This window comes from Muscardinus avellanarius (genome assembly GCF_963383645.1).
Source record: "Muscardinus avellanarius genome assembly, chromosome: 9".
NCBI classification, from domain to species: domain Eukaryota; kingdom Metazoa; phylum Chordata; class Mammalia; order Rodentia; family Gliridae; genus Muscardinus; species Muscardinus avellanarius.
This window is the reverse complement of record NC_137795.1, coordinates 95,245,129-95,263,075: the sequence shown is the minus strand read 5'-3', so window position 1 is coordinate 95,263,075 and position 17,947 is coordinate 95,245,129. Positions and strand designations below refer to the sequence as shown.

The 17,947-nt window shown below is 47.9% G+C and overlaps 1 protein-coding gene across 1 annotated transcript in view; it reads left to right on the top strand.

Annotated features, from left to right (window-relative positions):
- Positions 1-4,791: 4,791 nt before the first annotated feature.
- The window catches only part of SLC13A4 (solute carrier family 13 member 4), a gene marked incomplete at its 3' end in the record, with an annotated part of 51,632 nt that continues 38,476 nt past the window's right edge, over positions 4,792-17,947 (top strand). The window contains exons 1-2 of the mRNA XM_080702022.1: positions 4,792-5,013; positions 10,957-11,085. Of these exons, the coding sequence (XP_080558148.1) occupies positions 4,915-5,013; positions 10,957-11,085 (228 nt within the window). The 5' untranslated portion in view covers positions 4,792-4,914. The remainder of the gene's footprint in view (positions 5,014-10,956; positions 11,086-17,947) is intronic.

The window sequence follows — 17,947 nt, the reverse complement described above, 5'->3', positions numbered from 1 at the left end:
AAGCCCCAGCCCTGAAGACCCCAGGCTGTGTCTGGTTCTGATTTCCCGCTGCCTGTCTCTTCGTCATGCTGTTTGCGTACATTTTCATTGTTACCAGTGCAGCTCGCCCTTACGGTTGCTCTTCCTTTGCCTCGCCACCTATAATCTAAGCTCGCTGGGCTCGTTATACTTGGTTGTTCACTAAGCGTTCACAGATGAAGGAAGGCCTCTGGCAGAAGGAAAGCACGCGGCTCTGAGAAACATCCTCCACCAGCATGCAGGTGCTTCTGACTCGTCCTGGGTCTGCAGCTGGGCTCCGGAGGTTAAAGCTGCGAGAAGTCTGACCTTTGAATGAGTGGCATCGCCGGGGCTAAGTACAGTTTTGGAAAGGGTATTTAACCATCAGCATTGATGATCTCAAGGTCTGGACCTCAAAATCTCTGAGCAAATGAACTCTGTTGACTGCTGATCGTGTTCAGTAATCAACACTAGCTGCATGGTCTGTTTTGGAGAACTACTAGGATGCAAGGTGTAGATCCCCACAGGAGGACACAGGCTGGATCCCGAGATTCTCAGGCTCGGAAGACTGGTAACTCTCAGTCCCGTTGTCTTTCTCGTTTCATGCTTAAGCTGTTCTTTATCTCCCACAAACACAGTTTGTGTGCTTTTTTTTTTTTTTTTGCTCAATATTTCCCTTTCTGACATGTGTGTTCTTCGACACAGTCACGCTGCTATCTCTTCTTTTGTATTCTAGTTTGTGTCTCTGCTGTTCTGTATTTGGGACCCATTGCGTGTGCGTGTGTGTGTGTGTGTGTGTGTGTGTGTATGTGTGCGCGCGCACGCGCGCGCGTTACCAGAATCCAGGGCCTCATGCAGGCTAGGCAAGTGCTCTACCACTGAGCTATGAACCTCAACCCCCTTTATTTTCTATTTTGAGACTGTAGCTCACTAACTCGCCCAAGCTGACCTGGAACTTTTTATCCTCCTGCCTCAGCCTCCCAGGTAGCTGGGATTTACACATATGTTCCATCCCACCTGGCTCTGAATATCTTTCTGCTTTTTTTTTTTTTTAATACATCTCCAGATCTCTTCTGGCTGATTTCTCTCTGTTTTTCTCCACCTCTCTCTGTCTTTAGGTTTTCTTTGGACAGAACAAAGGTCAATGTATAAACAGGGTTGGGGTGGCCCAGAGATGAACCTCATAGCCCACCTTCACCCTATGTCCCTTACTGGATGTAGGTGGGGAGGGGACCAGCGTTAGCCTGTTCCCAGATACCGTGCAATCCGTCTTGCAGCCCACCCTGAGACTCCACCCCATCAGAATGGATCTGAGAGCTTTCCTGTATTGAGACTCAGCAGGCAGAAAGACACACTTGTATAGTCTCTACCCATCATGTTCAACAAAGGTGGCTGCTTCCTGCACTAGGAGATCTGTGAGTGGGAGAGTCATTCCCAGGACCATCAGTAGCAACAGTAGTTCATTCCCCAGTAACAAAACTAAAGGTGGGAATCCCAGTCCTTGGGAGGCTGAGACTGAAGGAGCTCAGGTTTGAGGATAGCCTCAGCAACCTAGCAAAACCCTGCTTCAAAATAAAAGGAAGAGCTGGGGATGTAGCTCAGAGGTAGAAAGCCCTGAGTTTGATCCCCAGTACCACCACCCCCCCCCAAAAAAAAAAACCTAAAGGTATTTTATATTCACAAATCTGGGCTTAAACCAATGTGGCAATTAATGACTAAAAAAAGAAAAGTAAGGACATGACCTTTTTAAAGACAAATGAAGACTTCATTTTCAGTAACTAAATTCTTGAACACTATTTCAGCCTGAAGACAGATTAATTCTTTTTTGCCTTCCAAAAGTTTTTAAACAATGACTTCACTGACATACAAAATCAAACGCTGCTCACCACCTCTCTCAAAACACCCTACGGTTGCCAGCGAACCACAGAGAAGTAGACCAGACAGAAACACACTGCTGTTTTGCCTCTTTAGTACCACACTCTACACAACCACAGTCTTTGACAGGCTTCAGTGTGTCATATTTACTCACAGAATAGTTTGAGGGTGTGATGTTCATTGTGGGAACCTGCCTGTGGCTTATGGAGCCATGTCCGCCATTTCTACGCTGCTGGGAAATTTTAAAATCTAAAAGTGCTGGAAACTTCCTCTATGTGTGGTATCATTACCTGTATCAGTCACTTGAGACCATGACAAATATTAATAGGTTGAAACTTTCACTGCCCCACCATCTCACTTTGAATCCGATGAAAAGAAAACCACTAAAAGGGGTAAACCAGGCCAGAGGTATTTCTGTAGGTAAATTGGTACAAAACTCTGCCATCTTTACTGTGTTTCAGCTCGTAATACTCTAGCGATAATTGTATACACATCGGGGTTGGGAGGGAGGTTCGTTTTTTTGTTATTGGTGATGGTGGTGGTGATTTTGTTTGTTGTTTCATTTTGTTTTTGCAGTACTGGGGGTCACACCCAGGGCCTCCCTCATGCGAGGCAAGTGCTCCACCACTGAGCTGCACACCCAGCCCTGTGCACTGTTGTACAATAGACCTCTAGAACTTTTTCATCTTGAGAAAATGAAGCTCAATCCATTGAAGAGCTCGCCTTGGTCCATTCCCTCCTGCCCGGCATCAGTCAACCCACCCTCTGTTCTTAAGAGTTTGACTCTGTTAGATACCTCATGCCAGTGGAGTCTGTCTTGCATTCCTTGAGCAATGGATTCTGGAAATCATTTTCTTCATCTGAAAAATAGATTTGAGTCCTGAGGGGAAACTACTGTTCTTAGTGTGTCGCTCGCCTTATCTAATTTTATTTAACAAAATATTCACCTACGGTGTAATAAAAATGTCACCACCAAGTTACCAAACGCTCTGGAATCTTTGTTATCGGCTGTTATCTCACCGAGGAATTCCAAGTGGTCCCTGGGGTTCAACAGTGGATCCTGATCTCTACCACTGTTTAGTATTATCCGGTCGCTCCGAATTCACAGCAAAAATATCACACATGGAATTTCATTCATTCTGAGTTTCAAAATCATCACAGAAATGAGGCCAGAATGTAGTAGATGCAACAGCCAGCCTTTAATGTACATGTAAAGAGATGATTAAGACATCCCACTACAGCAAAATAACCTCAAAGACTGCCTTAGGGGTCAAGAAGAACTGGCTTCCTGAGGTCACTTCCCTGTGGCTTTCCCCTCAGCCTGGAGACCATTCACCTATCTATACCTTAGAAGACCTTAGAAGGTGCCATTCCTCAACTCAGTGACTTCAAGAGAACATGGCTTTCATACACGCTGGCTCTGCTCAGCATTCCCCAGATCCAGGTAACGTTGCCCAGGTCACCACTTAGAGAAGGTTGAGGGTTTTTTGGTTTTTGTTTTGTTTTGTTTGCGTCCTTTCTTTCTTTTTCCCTTTTTCTTTATTGTTCCAAATCTACACATCCTCTTTGAGGTAAGAGGCTCTGACTCCTCCAATCTGTGAGCAGGAGAAATTCCAGGGTCTCATGCAGCCGAGGCCTTATCATTTCTTCCCTGTGAACCAACCAAAGAGGCCTTTTGCTTCTCTTTTGGTAAAGAGCCTGGGAGAAGAACATTTGCGTCCTACCCCTACCAGAAAGATCACCGACATCAGGCTCAAAGGGCCTTTGAAATTAGACTTTTTCAGAAAGGCAGCTGCCTTCACATTTCACCCAAAAGCTCTAAGGCCTTTCCTCCAGGTTCAAAACCTGTGGGCTCAGCTCCTTGTCCTCCCCCACGTGCTAAAGAAATGACCTTTGCCAGCAGGGAAGTCTAACAGGCTTACTGCTGTATGCTCTGGGGCACATTTCTCCAGAATGAACACTGCATTCTCTCACAGCCACCTGACCGTCCCCCTGCCTGAGGACCAGGCCCGCAAGCGGCTGTCCCAGGCAAAGCTCAGAAACAACAAGGCAGTGCTTGGGGAAGTGGGATTATGTTTACGATGGTGAGCACCACTCCACCCTTAGGATGTTTGAGAAATGGAAAAATAAGCTTAGCCGGCTGCCTGGGTCCTGCAGAATCAGCAGGCCCCTGCTGTGGCCAATCAAGATCTGCCTTGGGAAGGGACATTGGCTCATTCTTTTCAACTTGCTGATTGGCTTTGAGGAGTGGGCTGAGCTGCTGCATCTGTCCCGGCTTCCCATTGGTGGATGAAACTTAAAGGTGGGCCTCCGGCAAGTTTTTGTCCTGTGACATAAAGGAATGCCTTAGGGATTTTTTTTTCTTTTACCCCCCTGCTTTGCAGGCCCCGGCTCAAAGCAAATTATAAGTAGGAATCCAATTTGAAGAAAAGAAATTGGAAACAAGTTAGGGTGTGAGGTCCTAGGAGAGTCTGGCAGCCCCATCCGAGATCTGCATGCGCCTCTGCCAGGCTCAGGTGCTTGTTTTAAGGGAAGGGGCGGCCAGATTTTTACCCATAGCAAGCCAGGTCGGAGGTGAAACAGGGGCTCCCCAAAACAGCCATCAGAGGGAGGGCAAGTGATGGAAAGAAAAATACGCTTTTAGGATTCTTTTTTAAAAGCCCTTAAATGATTCTCCACAAACAAATGACTGCAGCCCAAGTGTGGGTGTCGTTGTTTCAGAGGGCTTTTGCTGACACCTAGGAATGAAGCTACTCTCTTGCTAGCCTAGCAAAGAGGGATCCCGCTATGCCCCCGTTTATAACCCGTTCCCAATTCCTTTCTGCTGGTCATAAAGCAACGCTCATCAAGACCACTTAAGGCGAAGGCGAGGAGCCCAGCCTTCGAGGACAACGGAGGGTGGGGGTGTAACAGCCCTCCTCTTCTGCCCCCAAGACCAGAGAGGACTCTTGAGAGCCAAGGAAGGTTTAAGAAGTCCTGCTGGACGGAGGCCGTACGCAGTGAGGAGCGGGCCAGGGGCCCAGCACAGGAGCTGGGGCCGCCATGGCCTTGCTGCGGGGCCTTCTCCAAGCCAGGAACCTGCTGCTGGTGGTCTGCGTCCCCCTGCTGCTGCTGCCTCTGCCCATCCTCCACCCCAGCAGCGTAAGTACCCTCCTGCCCCTCGGGGCCAGGATCCCGTGGGGGCAAGCAGGGAGGCCGGGAGGGAGGGAGGTGCTTTTGCACCACCCCAAAATGGGTCACTGTGGGTTTGAAGACATGAACTTGTTTTTTTGGGGGAAACCCAAATAGCTTCCCCCCCCCAAAAAAAAATGAAACCCTGGTGTTTTCATTCCTCTAGCTCAGTGCTCCCCCACCCTGGTGGTCCTCAGCCAGGTAAGAACAGGGAGCTGGCTGAGGTGGAAATGACTGATGTGTGGTGCGGAGTGCAGGGCCAGGACATGCTGGTGGCCCGTCACTGGTCGGGTATCAGCCTGTGACCGTCTTTCTGTGAGAGCAACTAGATTTTTTTTTTTTTTTTTTTTTTTTTTTGGTGGTACTGGGGGTGGGACCCAGAGGCTTTCTACCTCCGGGCTATACTCCCAGACCTTTTTCATATTTTATTTGGAAACAGGGTCTCACTAAGTTGCCGAAAGCCTCACTAAGTAGCTGAGGCTGGCTTCGAACCCGTGAGATCCTCCTGTCTCAGCCTCCCAAGCGTGGGGATTACAAGCGTGCGCCCCCACGCCCGGCTTTGTGAGAGCAACTAGAGACACAGAGACACATCAGGACACAGAGGAGAGGGATGGACAGGCAGGCAGCGTGGAGTCTGTCCAGGGTCCGTGGTCAGGTCGTCCTAGACTCTGACAACCAGACACCGAAGGTCTCTTGATCCCTAGCAGAAGCAAAGTAGAAGTTGAAAGTCGAGCCCTGGCCCCAGGCATGGATGGGGACCTTGGGCTGTCTGCATTCTCTGTGGCTTTTATTCCGTTCTTTTAAAGGGCAGACATAAAACAGCAGGGTAAAAAAAGAAAGGTGTGCCCTCACACTCTAAACTGTGACCTCATTTTGAACCAGGATGGTGTGAGCGGAGGAGAGACGGGCAACCCCGTCTGAGTCCTTCTCTGTCTCCTGTCCATGACTTTTCCCTTCACTCCAACTGGCACTGCCCTGGAGATTTTAGGGAAAAAAATCAGCTAAAACGGGCTAACTATGATGGACGAGGGCATCTTTCATGGGCTCCTGGAGTAACCTGCTAATCAGGATTAAGTTAAAAGGTTAAATAAGAGGGGATTAGGATGGTTCTTAAAAACAAACAAGCTTATGTCTTTAGTGACTGGAATTGGCAGGCAGTGACTGCTGCTGATGATGTTTTTTGGTGCGTTTTTTTTTTCTCCCCCTCCCTACCCCGGGTCGTACATGAGTTGATATTTTTGCTTTGTCTAAATGGGGCCTGACTTCTTTGTTTTGTTTTATTCTTCTCGTGGTACTTCTTACTCAGTTTCGGGTCAATTTAAGAGAGTGCTAATGCTGGGCGTGGTGGCACATGCTTGTAATCCCAGTACTTGGGAGGCTGAGACAGGTGAGTTCAAAGTCAGCCTCAGCTACTTAGGTCTCAGCTCTTAGTGAGACCCGGTTTCCAAATAAAGTATAAAATAGGTCTGGGAGTGTAGCCTGGAGGTAGAAAGCCCCTGGGTTCTGGTCCCAATACTACAAAAAGATATATATATAGAGAGAGAGTGCTAATAAGAGACACATTACCTTCTTCCCACAACAGTATTAGGGAGCTCTTGTCTGCCCCTCAAGACAGTTCCCATCTTTGCATACCTTGACCTGCGCTCACAGGAGGCAGAAACTAGGTGCCAGCACTGATTAGGTCTCGCACCCATCCTTCCACTCTGGCATCAAATATTTACATTCTGATTTTCAATTCTTAAACCTCCTGATGGCTTCACTGCCGTGGGCCAAGAGAAGTGGCTGAGCGCGCCTGGTCAGGAGTACTCTAGCCCAGGGTTTGGTGGTTCTTCAAGGTGACAAACCACAGCCACGTGTTAAGAAAAATCAAAAAGATTTTACTTTTTTTTTTTTTTTTTTTGCCCAGTTCTCTAAAATAAGAGTTCCTGATTGTTTATATTACAGAAGAAGTTAGGGCCTGGGTACAGCTCAGTGGTAGAGGGCTTGCCTCCCATTCACAAAGCCCTGTGTGCCACACACACACACACACACACACACACACACACACACACACGGGAGATAAGAGGGGAGGGGATGTCTGTGCTGGGCATGGCGGTGCACTCTTGTGATCCCTGTAGTTGGGAGGATGAGACAGGAGGATCACAAGTTCGAGGACAGCCTCAGCAACTTATCTTGGCTCTCTACAACTTAGTGAGACCCTGTTTCAAAATAAAAAATAAAGCCAGGCATGGTGGTACATACTTGTAATTCCAGCATTCAGGAGTCTGAGACCAGAGAATCGCGGTCTGTGGACAGCCTCAGCTACTTAGTGAGGCCCTCCAAAACTTAGTGAGACCCTATTTCAAAGAATAAAGAATAGGGCTGGGGTGTAGCTTGGAGGTAGAATGCCCCAGAGTTCCATCCCCAGTACAAAAATAAATAAATAAATAAATAAATAAATAAATAAATAAATAAGTAAGGAGCATTCCATGAACACTGAGCACCTCTGCATTCCTGATGACCGGCCTGGGGGTACAGTATATTCTCCCCAGTAAGATCAGAGAGATCTTACAGCCAGCAGAGCAGTCCAGTACAGCCAGCAGTGACTGAGCCACCTGCCAGACGTGCGCCAGTGCAGGGCCACAGACTCCTGGGAAAGAACTTTGCAGAGTATCTTGGACTATGTGAGTCCAGGCTCACCTATTTTAAGACTGAAAAGGGGCAAAAGGGGGTTGATGTAGGTTCCATGAGTGAACTAAATGGGACCACACGAATAGGACCTCTAAAGAATCTTTGGTGCATCCTTCTGCTCTAAAGAAAGTCCAGATCAAAATGATAGTGGCTGATCCTGTTCTTAAAACTGCTGGGTGAAGATGGCCCAGGGACTTCCTCTAGAAACCTGCTCTATTTCCTAATGAGGTCTATAACTGAAAAGCCTATCTCAGCCTACCCAGATCCTCCTAATTCAAAATGGTGCATGGGAGCCGGGCCTGGTGGCGCATGTCTAGTAATCCCAGTATTTGGAGGATGGATCACAGGTTCAAGTATCACCTCAGCAATGTAGCAAGACTCTCAGCAACCTAGCAGGCCTCATTTCCAAACTAAAAAGGGCTGGAGGTGTAGCACGGAGGTAGAATGCCCGTGGGTCCAATCCCCAGTAACACACACACACACACACACACACACACACACACACACACACCATGCGTGGTTAAAGAAAAGTCTCACTCCCTTCTCTTTCTTTCTCTCCCTGCCTCTTTTACTTGATCAGGATAAAGGATTCCCAGTGACATTCCGCTTCTTTATCTTCACCAGTCATTTCCCAGGAAAGGGTTGAGTGTAAATGGCTTTGGTCAGCTCTGGGCTCCTTTAGGAGCCATCCCCCCACCCACTGCCTTATCAACGCTTCAGATGTTTCATCCCCTCTCTCATCTGTGGCTCCAGAGGAGATCTCAGTAGGAGCCACAATCACAACCAGCTGCCCAGTTCCTATTTCCCAAACCCCATAATCCAGGAATAGCAAGAGGGAGCAAGGTCCTGTTCAGCCAAGCTGGCTAATCCCTCCTGCCAGCCCCCACTGATGACAGTGACCTTTTGTCAGCTTTTATGCAAGAGTTTAAAGAGCTTGTTCTGAACTCAAGGGGACGTAATAGAATAGGATTTGTCAGGCTTTATTTGTTTATTTATTTATTTATTTATTTATTTTTAGTATTAAGGATTGAACCCAGAGGCTTTCTACATCTGAGCTACACCCCAATCCCCAGCTCTTTTTTTGTTTTTGTTTTGTTTTGTTTTGGGGGAGGAGGGAGGACAGAAACAGCATCTCACTAAGTAACTGAGGGCCTTGATAAATTGCCCAGACTGACCTCATACCTGCCATCCTCCTGTCTCAGCTTCCCAAGTACTGGGATTATAGGTGTACACCAGCACACCTGGCTGGGTTGTCAGGTTCTTGATCAGCAGTTAAAACTCAGAGCAGGCCAGAACTCAGCCCTGGTGGTTTAGAACTGGATGAAGACCGAGGAAGCCAGGGCCTACTTGGATTTCTCTACAGTGGCCCTCTGAGCCCCGCAGCCGGTGATGTTACCATTCTCAAGGCTTGGAGCCAGGCATGGTGGCACATGCTTGTAATCCCAGTGCTTGGGAGACTGAGACAGAAGGATCTCAGGGTCACAGCCAGCCTCACAACTTAGTGAGACCCTGTTTCAAAAAATAAAAATGAAAATAAAGCTGGGAGTGTCACTCAGAGATAGAATGCTCCTGGGTTGAAGCCTCAGTAACATTAAAAAAAAAAAAAAAGACCTTGGGTGGTGGGCTCCAAGAATGAGCCCTCACTTCTCCACAGCTTCATCAACGCCGCTCAGGACAGCCGGCATCCCTGGAGACCAACTTCAGGAGGGTGGAATTGGAGAAGAACCCTGTACTTATTCACCCTGTGCACCCCCTGGCTACACAACAGCAAAGCGAGTGGGCTGGGGAAAATACTGGCACATTTCCAGGTCTCCTCTTCCTGATGGAGGGCCCCTAATCCCTTTGAAGGCTGTTTCCATGGCATCGGGCAGGTGGACTCTAAGAGCAATGGGTACCATTTGGGTTCTCACAGCGAGGGAGATGCTATTGGCCACTAGTAGGTAGAGGCCAGAGATGCTGCTGACCATCTTGCACTGCACAGACACCATGCAGCCCAGAGGCCAAGCGATCCAAGGCTGAGAGGGATGAGTTTGGGGTCCATGCTTCCTCCTCATCTGGAATAATCGCCCACCCACCCCCGACCCCACCTGCTCCCTTCAGATCTCTATTAACTCTTCAAAGAGGCCCCCAGGGGAGGGATTCACCGGCTCAATGTTGGGTCACTATGATAGGATCTCAGGTTGAACACTGAAGGGGAAAACAGTCAATCAGTTCTTGCCTAACCGTTTAGCATTAAAATTTACTGCTCAACTGGATGTGGTGGGCACACCTGTAATCTTAGCTACTTAGGAGGTAGAGATGGGAAGATCGCTTGAGGCATAATTTTGAAACCAGCATGAGTGACATACTGAGACCCCATCACTAAAAAAAAAAAAAAAAAAAAAAAAAAAAAAAGGAGAGAGAGAAAAATAAAGTTTACTACTGAATCAAATTGTTTTGGCAAGCAGTCTGAAGCAGGGGGATTTAACTTCATGTGTTTGTTTTTAAAGCAATGAAGTCCTTTTATATTATTAATAAAATATTACATGCAACATTATTGTGTAAGTCAAATGAAAGCTACTCTGATGGGGGTGGATGCTGGGGAGGGGGTCCAGCCTCCCTGAGAATTTTCTGAGACACAACCCAGACTGCTGGGACTATGAGAACACAGCATGGAATCCCCTCTGGATGGTTTGAACTCTCACTTCTTGCCAATCTGCCCATCTTCAGGCAGGTACATCCAAATGCCCTGTATCCTCCTATCTTACACACCTGTACTGACCTCAGGATCTCAGAGCTCCCGAGTGAACCAATCACACGTATCGATCCCATCTTCAGCTACCCCGAAAATCTCTCGTGTCTGGTCAAAAATGTGCTGGGCCCCGGCCAGAATCAAAGCTTCTAATTCCACCTCCGCAGTGTGTGATCTTCGGTCTGACTACTGCGCTTCATTTGAACCCCCACCCACTGCAGATTCAAGAACCCGCAGAGCTGTGTGGTATTTCCCCAGTCCTGTGGCCATTTTGCTGCACCCCAATGCACACCACGTGCCAGACGTGGGTCCCCCCAGGACCAGCCCTAACCTCACCCACAAAGGCTGGGCCCCAGCACACTCACCTGCGCAGACTGGCACTGCGCCACCCAGGGCTGACTCCTGGTGCCCCGTGGGGTTCACAGGGCCTACAGCCTCAGCCCTCGTCCCACTCAGATTCTGGGCGGTGGAAACAGTCATCATGTCTAACGGCCTCTCTCCTCCCCTTCCAGGAGGCGGCCTGCGCTTATGTGTTGATCGTGACCGCTGTGTACTGGGTGTCGGAGGCGGTGCCTCTTGGAGCCGCGGCCCTGGTGCCTGCTTTCCTCTACCCGTTCTTCGGAGTTCTCCGATCCAGCGAGGTTAGACACTTGGGAGCCAGCCCTCTGCTTGGCCTGGGTCGGGGAAGGAGGACTCTGGGGGGAAGGGAGGTTCACGGAGTAGTCCAAAGGAGGGGCTCTTTTACACATGGGGATAACTCCTGAGCTCCCTGGACTGGCATCTGCTGTGCTTGACCCTAAATTCTTCCCCATTGGCCTATGACCCTCATCTCTTTCAAAATTGGTTCAAAACTTGTCTCTTAGCCAGGCGTGATAGAGCATGCCTTTAATCCCAGTACCTGGGTGGCTGAGTGGAAGGTAGCAGGTTCAAGGCCAGCCTCAGCAATTTAGATGGACGCTCAGCAACTAAGCAAGACCCCGCTTCAAAATGAAAAGAAAAAAGAAAGAAAGAAAAAGAAGGGGAGACGGGCATGGTGGTGCACACTTATAATCCCAGCATTTGGGAGGCTAAAACAGGAGGATCCGGGTTCGAGGACAGCCTCAGCTACTTACTGAGGCCTTCTGCAACTCAGTGAGATCCTGTTTCAAAATAAAGAATAAAAAATAGGGTTAGGAATGTAGCTCGGAGGTAGCATGCCCCTGAGTTTCATCCCTATTACAGAAAAAGAAAGAAAGAAAGGCCATTCCTAGTATGGAAGGAAAAAAAAACTGGAGGTAGAATGCCTCTGAGTTCAATGCTCACTAAAAAAAAAAAAACTTGTCTCTTTCAAGAACACTCCCTCAAACAGGAACTGATTTTATCTTATTTTTATTTTATTTTATTTTATTTTATGGTGGTACTGGGGTTCCTGGAAGCCCTTCTACCTCCGGGCTACACTCCCAGACCTATTTTTACATTTTTTATTTGGAAACAGGGTCTCCTAAGCCAGCGCGCGCAGCTGGCTTCGAACCTGCGCGATCCTCCTGTCTCTGCCTCCCAAGCGCGGGGATTACAAGCGTGCGCCACCACGCCCGGCTAGGAACTGATTTTAGAAACCGTGTGATGGGTATCTGTAAGCAGGCTGCAGCTGGTCTTTGTCAGTCTCGCCAATGTCCATTTAGACTGTAAGCACACAAGGCAGGAATCGGGCTGCCTGTCTATGGAGTGTGTCATAAAGCGGGGCCCATGGACAGCGGAGCTCAGTCAGTGTTTGTTGACCAAGACTTGCCGTGTATCTGAGTCCTGCTTTCATCCATCCCTCTATAAAACCATTTCTGCCTCCTCCTCCCCGACCCCAGATCTTTGACCGCTCTCTCCCTCGAGCTTACCCACTCTGTTCACCGGCTGTAGGCTTCTCAAAAGCTCAAAGAGAAATTGACAATATCCGGCCCAGGTTGTCGCCAAACTTCAGGGTAAACATTTACATCTGCCACAAATTAAGGAAGAGAAAAAATGGCCAGGATAGGAACAAGATGAGTGACAGTCCTTGTCCATGAACATCTGGCTCCGTTTACGCTGTCCTGCTCTGGCCCCTGCTCTCTGCTTAGAATTTCTGATGAAGAATGAATAATAAGAGCTGGGCGTGGTGGCACACGCCTGTCATCTCAGTACTTGGGAGGCTGAGGCAGGAGGATCGCGGGCTCGGGACCAGCCTCAGCTACTGAGTGAGGTTCTCGGCAATTTAGTGAGACCCTGATTCCAAATAAAATACAAAATAGGTTGGGAGTGTAGCCTGGAGGTAGAAAAGCCCCTGGGTTCCACCCCCAGGACCACGAAAAATAAAATAAAATCCATTATTTATCACATGGCTTTACAATGTTATCAGCCTTACTAAGAACTGTGGATCTCTGCAACATGAAGAAGGAAGAAGGATGCTGGGCCTCTGGGATGTCTTAACCCTGGGTAACAGAACTGTTTTGAAAGCCCAAAGATTGAATTAGATGGCTCTCTAATAGTTGCACCTGACTGCAGATGAACGCTTAGTATTTCTACTAGATGGACGAGACTGACTAGTTTTTGTTTGAATCTTGAGGGTTTTTTCCTCCTTTTTTTTTCTTTTTAAAAAATTTTACGTGTGTGTGTGTGTGTGTGTGTGTGTGCGCGTGTGTGTGTGTGTGTGATTAGTCAAGGCATCAGGCTCTCCAAAAGGGATAAGATCCCCAAACTCCAAACAGTCCCTTTATCCCTGGAGATAGGGTTTCAACACCCAGGTCCTGGAGACCCATATATGAACTGATCTATGACCAGAATCACCAGGGAGTCAGATTTTCCCCCTCGTTTTGTGCAGATCTAAAAGAAATATCAACCTTAAACATGACTCTTCTTGCCAGGTATAGTGGCACATGGCCATGATCCCAGTACTTGAGAGACTGAGACAGGAAGATCGTAGGGTTTCAGCCAGGCTCAGCATCTTAGCAAGGTCCTCAGCAACTTAGCGAGACCTTGTTTCCGATTAAAAACTAAAATGGGGATGAGGGTATAGCTCAGAAGTATACCTAGGTTCAATCCCCAATACCAAAGCAAAAAAAATAAAAAATAAAAAAGCAAATAAATTACTTTTCTTTTTTTTTTTTTTTTTGCGGGTTTGGGGATGGAACCCAGGGGCATTCGACCTCTAAGCTACACCCCCTGCCCTATTTTTTTTTTTATTCTTTATTTTGAAACCGGGTCTCACTGAGTTGCAGAAAGTCTCACTAAGTAGCTGAGGCTGTCCGCGAACCGCGATCCTCCAGGTCTCAGCCTCCCGAATGCTGGGATTACAAGCGTGCGCCACCATGCCCGGCTAAGAAATTACTTTTCTTAAGACAAGTGTGCCTATTTGTTCTTCAAATCTCTTTTTAAAATCACGAAACCAAAACCTCATGGAGTCAAATGGTGAAAGTAGAGGGTAGAGGGGGAAAAAATAATGAAATTTGTAAAGAACAGAATCCTAAATTTCATTCTAAAGCAAGAAAACTATTCATTACAAAACTTATATTTGTCCTTCTCCACAGGCAGCCTCAAAGTCAACAATAGGCCTTGGTCCTAAGGTAGATGATAGATGTCTCAATTTCTCCAAGGGCTGCCTGCCCTGGGAATCCCTGGGGTGGTCCTGTCAGCCCTCCACAATGGAGAGACGTTGCTAGGCAACGGCTATCCAAAGGCCAAAAGGATGGAGCCAGGGAGGCAGCACTTTGCGGGGCTAACATGACCTTGTGGAGGAAAAAGGAGACCTGTCCTAAGGGGTCAGGCTCTGCATTGCTGGCGGCTGGAGGGTGGGAGGGCATGTTTCATTATTGGAGGTAAACAATAACAACAACAACAAAATTCTAATCCATCCTTTTGATACACAGTGATAATCTTTAGCAGTTGGACCACAGGGAGCAGCTTAGTCCAAATATAGTCTGTTTAGCTGACCTTCTTAGTTCAGAGAGGAAAATGCCAACAAGGCAGAGGACTTGGGCTCTAGCCCTTATGGATCAGTTAATTTTGCAGAGAAAATAGCCACTCTACCACCACACCACCTGTGCTATAGCGCCCAGGGAAAGCTAGGCTGGTGCTACTCAGGACCACCCCCAAGTCATCTGGATGTCATGCCCCAAACCCAACTAAGACTTGACCATCTATCCCCTTGCCACGATTGAACCATTCATTCTCTCTCCATTTCCAGAGAGAGAGAGAGAGAGAGAGAGAGAGAGAGAGAGAGAGAGAGAGAGAGAGAGATAGTTAGTTCATGGAGATTGAGCCCAGAGGTATCTGCCTCTGAGCTATACTTCAAAACCCAAACTGGTTTTTTGTTTGTTTGTTTGTTTGTTGTTTGGAAATGAGATCTCACTAGGTTGCTGAGAGGCTTGCTAAGTTTCTGAGGCTCTCCTAGAACCTGCAATCCTTCTGTCTCAACCTCCCAAGTACTGGGATTGCAGGCATGTGCCACCCTGCCCGTCTCCCTCAACTTTTAAAGTATCGTTCAATTACTGTCTCTGGTAAAGCCTTTTCAAAGACCTCAGCTGAAAAGATTGATCTCTACCTATTTTGTGTTTTTCCTTTTTAAATGCTACATACCAGATAAAAGCTTTTTCTAGTCCTGTGCTCTCGCTGTCAAGATTCATCCCCTCTGGGATGTGAATGTAATAATCTTATGGCCTGGGCATAGCCCAGTGCCATCCTTGCCTCAGCCCACAGTTCATGGCTCTTTGACTTTTTTTTTTTTTTTGGTACTGGAGGGTGAAGGCAAGGGGTATTCTACCACTAAGCTACACTCCCAGACCTTTCAAGAAGAAAAAACAGGGTCTTTCTAAGTTACTGAGGGTCCCACCGAGTTGCTGAGGCTGGCCTCAAATCTGTGATCTTCCTGCCTCAGCCACCCAAGTGCTGACATCACTGACATGTACCACCATGCCCAGCAACCACTTTAGAAGGTCTTATAATTTACCTAGCCCTTTAAACAGAAGTAATTGAATGTAAATTCACATTTTCCTTGGAGTTGTCAAGATCTCATGGGGGTGGGAGTAATAATTTCTCACTCTGAGAAGCCAGTGTGGGCTAGAGTTGAATAACCCAGGTGCTGGTCAAGCAGCTGGACCTAAAGAATCCCGAGTAACACGTTGGCATCAGACTGGAGCGAGAACGCCAATAAAAACTTAAAAGGCAGCCAGGCGTAAAGTGTACACCTGTAATCCTGGGGCTTGGGAGGCTGAAAGAGGAGGATTGCAGGTTGGAAGCCAGCCTCAGATACTTAGGGAGATCCTGTTTCAATAATAAAAAAAATAAATAAAAAGGGCTGGGCATGTAGCCTAGAAGTAGAATGCCCCTGGGTTCAATCCCCAGAACCAAAAAGGGAGAAAAGAGGGAAGGAAGGAAGGAAGGACTTAAGGCATGTCACAAGACTTGCAGAGGCCTGAGCAGGATGGGAGGCTGAAGTAGTGACAGAGTCAGTGTCGACAGGCTGAGACAATGGGTGGGAACTGACAAAACGGAGTTTAATAAGGATAAATGTTGGCAGCTGATGTGAAAAGCGCCTTGGCTTTAGCGAAGCACAGCTCAGTACGCACCGTCTGTCAGTCCAATGTGGCTTCCAAAACTTGGAGCACTTACCGTACGCCCGGCTCCAGGTGACTTCATGTACATGCACTGTGTCGTCAAGTCTCCTGTGACAGGGTTATTATTTTTATCTTGCCCTTGCAGAGGAGGAGACTGAAGTTGAGGGGGGCTAAGCCACTGGCCCAAGGTTACACAGCTCTTAAGTAGTGGAACCAGAACGTGAATTCGGTATTGCCTGATCCTCAAACTTGCATTCTTGACTTCTGGTCAGTACATACCAAAATCTTTTGTCAAATGCATGAATGATGCCGGGCGTGGTGGCGCACACTTGTCATCCCAGCATTTGAGAGACTGAGACCGGAGGATCGCAGTCCAGGATCGCAGTCCACGGACAGCCTCAGTTACTTAGTGAGGCCCTTTGCAACTCGGTGAGACCTTGTTTCAAAATAAAGAATAAAAAATAGGACTGGGGGCGTACTTCAGGGGTAGAATGACCCTGGGTTTCATCCTCAGTACCGTTAAAAAAAAAAAAAAGTTCATGAAGATGTGTCCAGATCATCAGATTCTGGACAAAAACTCATCCAGAGAGGGGTGGCCAGCAAGTCAAACATTTGGAAACTGAGTCCTGTGAGACCTGAAGAGAATACTTAGGGGAATGTGATTCTGGCTTCTATGGCTCAACACCAGGCTCAAAGGGTCAAGGCAGGTCAAAGACCAAAGTGCCATCAGGAGCCCCCACTCCGTATGAAGGAAAACTCTGGAATGGTTTGCCACGGTTGGTCCTCGTATTCCTGTCCCTGGAAGGTCAAGCCAAATGACCACATCAGGACCGTTAGAAATGACCTTGGTGCCCTGGCAGATGGGTTGAACTCTGTCCCTTTGACTTTAGGATCCATGGCCCTTTTGTGAGCATCTAGCTCCTGCTTCCCTCTGCTGGTGCACAGAACTTGGTCCTGGACTTGGTTGGTTGGTGGGTCGGTCGGTTGGTTGGTTGGTTGGTTGTACTGGTGCATTATAATACACTTAAGCGTGCTATTCATTCTACTGTCTTCACCCATGCGCAAGACTCATTACCATCATTCTATCTGCTTCAAAAGTCCTTTACTATGTTGTGCCCCATGTTGATAGCCTGGGCCCAATACCCGTGTCAGTGTAGTTTGCTAAGATTTACTGATGGTAGGAGAAGGGTATACAGGTGGGCACCGAAGGGCTCAGAGAGTGGGATAAGAATCATCCTTTGAATCCAGGGATTTGGGAACAGCGCTCCTGGAAGCCCAGGTCAGGAACTACTTCTGGTAGTGATTGCATATGCAATTACTCTACTCCTCCCCCACACACACACATACACACCCTCACTTGCAGCAGTCTCCTGCACTTGGTGACCCTCCCACCCTTTGAAAAGGTCTATTCATAACTCACGGCATCTCCCCAGGGCCACCCAGTGCCACCAAATGCCCTTGTCACATACACACATCCTGCTGCTCCCTGGCTCCGAGCTTAGCCCTGTGGGCCAGGACAGAGAAGGTCAGGGGCCAGGGGTGGAGCTGAGCGCCACCCAGCACTGTCGCCCACTAGTCTGGAGCGGGTTGTGCAGCCGCTCCTCACGGCTATTTACACACCTGAACAGGAGAGTAACAGTAATCCTGCCTCGTGGGGATAGGTGAGGATCTCAGGGTATTCTGAGTATGAAGGTGCCGAACTGTGAAGAATGGCTCTGTCTCCATCTATCCTCCATGCAGATGGCCCCGGGGAAGATGAATCACATGTTCTTAGTGAGAAAAATAGAGCTGAGGTTAACATCCAGATTTCCATTCTCAACTTCTAGGAATAGAGCCACAAACTCCAACTCCTATTTTAAATATTTTTTTTTTTTGGTACTGGGGATTGAACCCAGGGGTGCTCCACTTCCAAGCTACACCCCCAGCCCTTTTATTATGTTTTATT